Source organism: Nipponia nippon, unplaced genomic scaffold (genome assembly GCF_047370975.1).
Source record: "Nipponia nippon isolate SJK-2023a ecotype South Korea unplaced genomic scaffold, ASM4737097v1 scaffold_5, whole genome shotgun sequence".
Taxonomy (NCBI): Eukaryota; Metazoa; Chordata; class Aves; order Pelecaniformes; family Threskiornithidae; genus Nipponia; species Nipponia nippon.
In genome coordinates, this window is record NW_028262369.1 from 84405241 (window position 1) to 84412480 (window position 7240).

General features: G+C 38.8%; 1 protein-coding gene across 3 annotated transcripts in view; it reads left to right on the forward strand.

Moving 5' to 3' along the window:
* Positions 1–6873, forward strand: part of MAP3K2 (mitogen-activated protein kinase kinase kinase 2) — a 56210-nt gene extending 49337 nt beyond the window's left edge. For 2 of the 3 annotated variants that reach the window (XM_087731723.1, XM_087731722.1), the window contains exon 17: positions 363–6873. In XM_087731723.1, the coding sequence (XP_087587849.1) occupies positions 363–588 (226 nt within the window). In that variant the 3' untranslated portion in view covers positions 589–6873. The remainder of the gene's footprint in view (positions 1–362) is intronic. The other variant, XR_015698777.1, reaches the window with a different exon arrangement.
* Positions 6874–7240: the final 367 nt, after the last annotated feature.

The following is a 7240-nucleotide window of genomic DNA, read 5'->3' on the forward strand; positions in this document are numbered from 1 at the left end:
GCACAAGGGTTGCGCAGCGCTTGTGGCCTGTGTTGGCCTGCTGAGCACTGAATAGCGGCAGTGCCGTAACGCAGTTGGGATTGCCTAGATCAATATCTAATTATCTCTTCACTGAGGTAGTAGCTTTTGGCGAAGTGAAGTAATAAAGTGAAGATGTAGGTCGTGATTTGTGTAACTTTGAGATAAAGTGTATAGCTGTACATGCAGTTTTTTTAAACACCTGTTTTCCGCTGAAGTTGCTCTGTAGAGTTAAGTGGACGCTACTTATCTGTGGTATTTTAGTCGCTCTCTGCTATTTCTTGTTTTCCTAGGAAGGCATGACTCTGTAGTAACCTGCTGTTTCACTTCTGCCTCTGTTTCAGGAGCGTAGGTTGTACAGTGGTAGAAATGCTCACGGAGAAGCCCCCGTGGGCAGAGTTCGAAGCAATGGCTGCCATCTTTAAAATTGCCACTCAGCCAACCAACCCCCAGCTACCACCTCATGTCTCCGACCATGCTCGGGATTTCTTGAAACGGATTTTTATCGAGGCCAAGCTGCGACCATTTGCAGATGAACTGCTAAGACACACGTTTGCACACTATCACTAACAGCCTGCCTCAACTCAGCTTGCATCTACTGCATTTATTTTCTATTTGACTGCACTTTTATTTTTATTTTTTACAAGAAAAGGAGAAAAAAGACAAGAGAGAGAATATTCTCTTGAATCTTTGTTTCACTTAGATTGTAAACAATCTAAATTTTGTATCTAAAATGAGAATCTTCTCTCCCTGGCTCCTACCAGGACTAGAACTTTTTGTTTCTATAATGTACTGATGTGGTTCATGTAGATAAAGCACTTTAGTACATATTTGTTCCTTATTTAAGGGGAAAAAAAAAAAAAAGAGACAAATGCTTGGACAGTCAGGAACTGTGTGACTTTTTCTGACACCGCTGACTGACTCAGGGTGCAGGGAAAAACAGACATGCAGCTAAAGACAAGAAGGTTACTTCTCTGTGATTCTTCTTTATATTGTAGGTACTTGCAGCAGAGAGTTCTAAGTTCTTATTGTATTTTAGCATTTTAATCAGTTTCTGGATTTTACAGTTTAAGCTGGAACACGCAGTTCTAAGAGTTAATGATAAAGCTGGAAGAACTTGGAACTCTTTGTACAGCAGCATGTCTAACCGGTACTTCTACGTGACCAAAAGAAAATAACAGAAAAGAACTCAACACTGATGTACTAGTTAGAGGTTTTGGTGTAGAACTATTGTATTACCTTAATAGGAAAATTATTGCAGGTAAACAGATTATGGACCCAGACTCCTAGGAGCTGCTATACTGCAAGGGGAAAATTTCCATAATAGACAAGGGTCAGCTGTTGGATGTAAATAGTTAGGAGAATGCCTCCTGTTGTATCTGCCAAAGAGAACCTCTGCTGCATAAGCTTGGAGGGAGACGGTTATCTTAGATAAGAAAAAATAGTGATGTTGAGAGTCAGTTCTCCTCCACAATCCCACGAATGGCTGGAGGGGAAGGGGAGTGACTAATCCTGTGCAGTATACGAGTTACTTGATTCAGAATGAGCTATAAGAAATGTTTTCAAAGCTGTCGAGAGGCGCTAGGCTGGAATGTATGTCAACATCAAGTGCCTGAATAATATAAAATTCTTCCCATTATGCACCAAAAAAATCATTTTAGTAACACAGTTCAGTCATCTAGGATGTGTTGAAAATTCCTGAAATAAAGTTAAACATCTTTTAACACCAGGAATAAGTCACTGAGAAAGATAACACTCCAGTTATATTTTTAATAAGGTAGCGATGATGAATCTGCACGAACAAGGAGGCACAGCACAAAAGATTGTATGAAGAATAGGCCAAAAGCGCAAAGAGACGTGAGCGTGATTACTCCAGCCTGATAATCCAGATGATTGGTGTTTGTCAGATTTCCAACTGTCATAAAACGTACGTTAATCACTTTTTCCATTTCTGAAAGGGTATAATAAAAGAACAAAAGTAAAACTCTGAAATACTGCTTCTCAATCGAGAAGTCCAGGTACCGATCAGGTGTAATGAATAACTGACTTTTCACATCAGGAAAGTCAAACTCTCATATTTTTGTAGAAGAAGACAACATAAAAAATTTAAAAGGGCATTTGGAAATAAACTATTGGACTACAGAACTGAAATAACGTATACTGTTTTGGATGATTCATTGCTTGCTTTTGTTGCTTTGTAAAGGCAGAGCGGGCTGGTGCTGTGAGCCTTGTCCACTCTGAGGAGGCTCTACCTGTTTTGCATCTTTAAAGGACTATCAGAATTACGAAGTGCATGGAGATAGAACAGTAAGTTTACCCATTCCCATGGTAGTTCACTCCGAGATTTCTGAATTTATCCTGCTAACTTCCAAATTTTGTACCAGAGCATAGGCAGGAGTATGGATCTATCCTCATCACTTTACCTGTAGTGGAGTAAGTAGTAGATGACGTTTTTGAGGTCGTCTCTCCTGAGACTGAGAGGGGTGCCTCCTTTGGTTTATGTGAGTATTTTACCCAGCTTATAATTTTCTCGGTCAGGGTACGCAACTGCCCAAGGTTTTCTGAGCACAGGAAGAACTAGTCAGACCAGGTAAAGTTTAGAAGGCTGCAAGGAAAGTCAGCTTCTACTGACTTTTTTTTTTTTTTGTGCTTCTCTGTCACTACATAAGAGCTATGAAAGCAGCCTTTAAGAAGAATTGGTATGTACTCTGCTGTAAAGGACCTTTGCTTTATAAGCAAAATTTAGTGACAGCAGGGATGCGAAGTATAATATAGAGCCTAATAGTTTATGTAGGTAATTTAAAGATCGTATAACTGAAATGATTGATTTCAAACAGATTAAGAAGTTACCAAAACCAAGGTGAAAATGTATATAAAAATCAGTAGTGGACAGTGATATCTGAAAAGGTAAGGAAATTTTATATTACCAAAAAAGGACGTTAAAGGGAAAATGTAACCAGGTTTATCTGTAGTGTTCATAACATTTAAATATACTATTCTAAAAAGAAACTGCACTCTCTGAAGCTTGAAAATTTTCAGAATCTAGTTTTCTTATAACGTGTCCTTTTTGTGAGACAGTGCTGGCTCATGTATATTGCAATATCACTTCCTCATTGTGAGTTTTAATTACTGAATCATTGAGTTTGCTGCTTTTGTGCCTTTTCTAAAAAATGGCATTCAGTCATGACAACGGTAAGCGTTTTGGAGCCAGGAAAAACAGAATTTGCAGAATGCATTGTCCTTAATTTCTTTGACATATCAGAAAGCTGCAAATGTACAGACAGGGCCTCTTAGATGAAGATGACATTTGCCAGTTCCAGCGATTCTAGTAAAATTCTATTAATTTAATCAAGATTACACTTGAGATGGGTTTTTTTCACCCTGTGGAGAATTTTTCTACTGACTTAAGCAAATTAGAGTAAATTAGATGGTTATTAACTTAAATGTTTTGAGCTAGAAATAATTATGAAGCTAGATCATAACCTTTTTACCAAAAGGTTAGCTAATATTTATCCCCTACTGGAGTAATTTAGTAAAACAAGCTGCAGTAAATAACGCAGTACCTCTGTATACAATGTCTGTAAAATACTTGCGTTGACTCCCGGCGTGATAATGAACAAACCCTAGTTCTAGAATTTGAGAAGGCGCGTGGAATTGCACGCTTAAAACTCTGTTGGAGGAGGCTTGCAAGGCCAAGACCCCTGCTCACGACTTCTAATATCTTGCTAACAAAGATACCAGCATTTTAGAATCATTTGTTGAATCCAATTACTAGAAAATGCTGATGAAAACAATACTGTTGCAGGCTTGTTTTGCTTTTCTGTAAATGCCACGATGAAGCTAAGCTCTCAAAAAATAAGGATCGAGGTTCCCAGTGAGTATCTGCTAATGAATTTTGTTACTCTGTTTGTTGCACATATTAAGTAACAAAAGTCAAGCGACTTCTGTAGTACGGCTTTAATGGTGTACCTAACAGTCCCGTTAGAGTGCGACTGAAAGTTTCAGTCGTGTTAGAGCAAGTTGTTTATTTTTAATTGGGGTGGTAGAAATATCCATGCAAGGACTTAAAAAGGTGTGGATCTAATAACTGCAAAGTTAAATCTACATAGACTTTTTTTCTTGACAGTTTAAATATAGTCTTAAAATTTTAACTTGATTTGCAATTTAATTTGTAGCTAAACAGTCCTTTCACTATAACAAAATGAAAAGTTATTTGGGTTTTTTTTAGCTAGTGCCTTTTTATCTGTATGCCTTAATTTTGTTCGTATTTGAACACCATATTGAAATACATCATACAATTCCACGTCACCAAAACGGTCTTAGAGTGTGGGTTTGTTCAAAGTGCCCAAACCAGAATTCGCCAAACTGCATTGGAAAGGGTTCTTTAGTTATAACCTGCTGCAGACATTTAAATTGGGAATTTTAAAACCCGGGGTTTGGAGCGCTTCCAGTTTTCTATTTGCATTTTGGAGATTGTACACCGATGCACATAACAGAAAAAGGACTCACGGAAATACTGTTAGAGTTGAGATTTAGCTTCCTAGCTCTGGGTACTCGACTCGGAGTTTACTGTAGAGACCGCAGCAGAGTTCTTAATGGACTTGAAATTACAGTCGGTACATTTGTAAACGTGGTACTGTATTAAAAGCTGTTTACTTTCAATACACAGGAATATGATGAGTCTAAGCAAATCAACAGATTTCTCAGTGAAGCTAGCATCGTGCCCATGAAATTCTTTCCTGTGTCTTTTGGATAATCCTAGTGCTGCCGTTGTCTTGACTGAAAGCCTTGTAGCACCTGTAGGTACAGCGCAGTACAGCAAGCCATTCTTTCGGACAACACAGAGCAATGTCTAACTGCAGCTTCAGAGACTTGAGCAAATTGGTCAGATCTTCAGTTATTTATAACCAATTTCTTTCTTTTTTAATCTTGAAAGTCTTTGTCACGCATATAGAAAAGCCTAATGTGTGTGCTTGAATGTAAGTCCCTATGGTGTTTCTGGAAAAGCAAAAGTATTACTGCCAGTATCATTTCTTCTTGCTGGTAACTTGCTGTCTTGTGTTAATGACAAGTCTGCAGTGTAAAATCACATACAATTACCAAAGCTTTTCTATCCCCATATACATATAGCCAAAAGTGATGTTTCATGGATTAGTACTGTTACTTCTAGATACGTATATATCCATCAGTAAGCTATTGCTAACTGAGTAAAGCAGGTACTAGTAAAAAGTGATAGGCACTGCCCATATTTAAGAGATTTGGATGTTTATAGTTGCTGTTTTGATGTGCAAAATTCATGCCAGCATTAAAATGAAGAGTTTGCTTTTTAAAACTCTTTATAACTTAATCTTATTGTTGTCATTCTAAAATCAATGCCGAAGCTTGGTGACTAAACCCGGTGACTTTAATAGCCAGGTTTGAGCTTTGGGACATTTAAGGAACTCCATGAAGATAAGTAGATTTGTGACCTGAACTGCTCTGTGCGCCATAGTAAGAACGTTTCAAAGCTGCTGGGAAGCGGTCCGCTTGACGTGACGGCCAAAGGTCCCCCACCGTTACCGGGGTGCCGGTGCTGCCTTCGGGAGGAGCCACAAACGCACACCAAAGCGAGCAGGCAGAACTGCGACGGCCCGGGGTGTCCGAATCAAAATCCTCGATCAGAAGCAAAGGAGCTCCTTTCTCTTTTTATTTCCCCCACTCGGCCTGCACGGTTTATTTTTCTCTCTGGTTGGCAAAACTTAAATACTGCGTAGGTGGCTGCCACTGATGGCTCCTGAATAAGGTGCGAGTTAACAACGTACAGCTTTACACCAGGGCCCCGTCGCTTGAGCCCAGGACGCTGCAGCTCCTGGGTTTCTCTAGGAATATGTACATGTGCGTATTTGAGGGGTAGACGGGATGGAGGAAACGGAATTTCTCACGTTTCAAAGCACGGATGCTAGCAGTCACGCTTTGGCTAGGTCTTAGTTTTCATAAACTTACTTTAAAGGGAGAGGAACTGGATTAAAACACATAAAAATTCTGTCTCATGGTTCAGCCCTTACGTTGAGTCCACCGATGAGGATGGGAGGTCAGGGTCTTCTGTCGAGAGAGGAGGAAAAGGATACTGTAACGCCAGAGTGGATATTCGTGAGAAATATGTCAGAGGTTTTTCACGTCTTTTACCCCAAAACCAGACGATCCTTTTCCCCAGAGGTGTTATAACGTGGATGTAAAAACAAGGATTGCCTTTTCTTTTCTGAGCAGGCGTTAGCTTGTCGGTTCCCTAGTGTTTGTTTCTCATTGATCCCGGTATAAAAGGTGGTGTCATCCTCAAATTGGAGCGGTTTAGTAAAGCATAGTGTCTGTCATCTCAGACCTCGCAGGAGTCGTATGACGGAGTATCACTGTAAATACGTGGAGGAGACTTAGATGAATTGGAGCATAGGCTTTTAGTTTTCATGAAGCTATGAATGAAAATTTGTAAATTTACTCTTGATCTAATGTACATTTTTATGTAGCCATTAAATTCTCTATTTAATCTATCAGTTTCTCACTGTAAATGTTTTTACTCTCAGTTGAATGCTGGGCACAGTTTGTAATGTATGTACACAAAGGTGTTTTTTTCTATCAACGTTGACTTTTTTGCACATTTTTGGAAATATTTAATTTGTACACTGATTTAATACTCTGACCAATTGTTGATGGGTGTATGAGAATCACGTGTGTGTGCAATGTACTACTGTCTGGATGTATGGTTTTTTTATTACTTTTGAGATGTTGCTACCAGTAACTGCACTGCTGTTGCTGCTTTACATGGAATATCTTGTGTATAAAAAAAAAAAGATAAAAACAATTAAAAAATTAGCCTATGGTTATCTTGGTTGAGGAACTCAGGAGTTGAGCGTTGCTTACCAGTTCCGTTTGTCTGACGGCCTTCCCGACTTCCAAACAACCCAACCCACAAACAACCCGCCCCCCTGTAATCCGGTATATGCTTTGAACGTGTGTGTGTGTGTGTGTATATATCTCCCAGTAATCTTATTCCACAATTTCATTTCTACATTTTTATGAACTTGTTTTTTAAGGGTACTGTTTAGTTAGAATAATTAAATATATAAAAGCTTTGAGAGATGATTTACTAGATAAATATATTTTCAGCTGGCTGATGTTCAGAATATTTTCTTAATTTTTGTTTTTAACCATTCAAAATGTATTTGTATTTCCAAAATCAGACACGAAT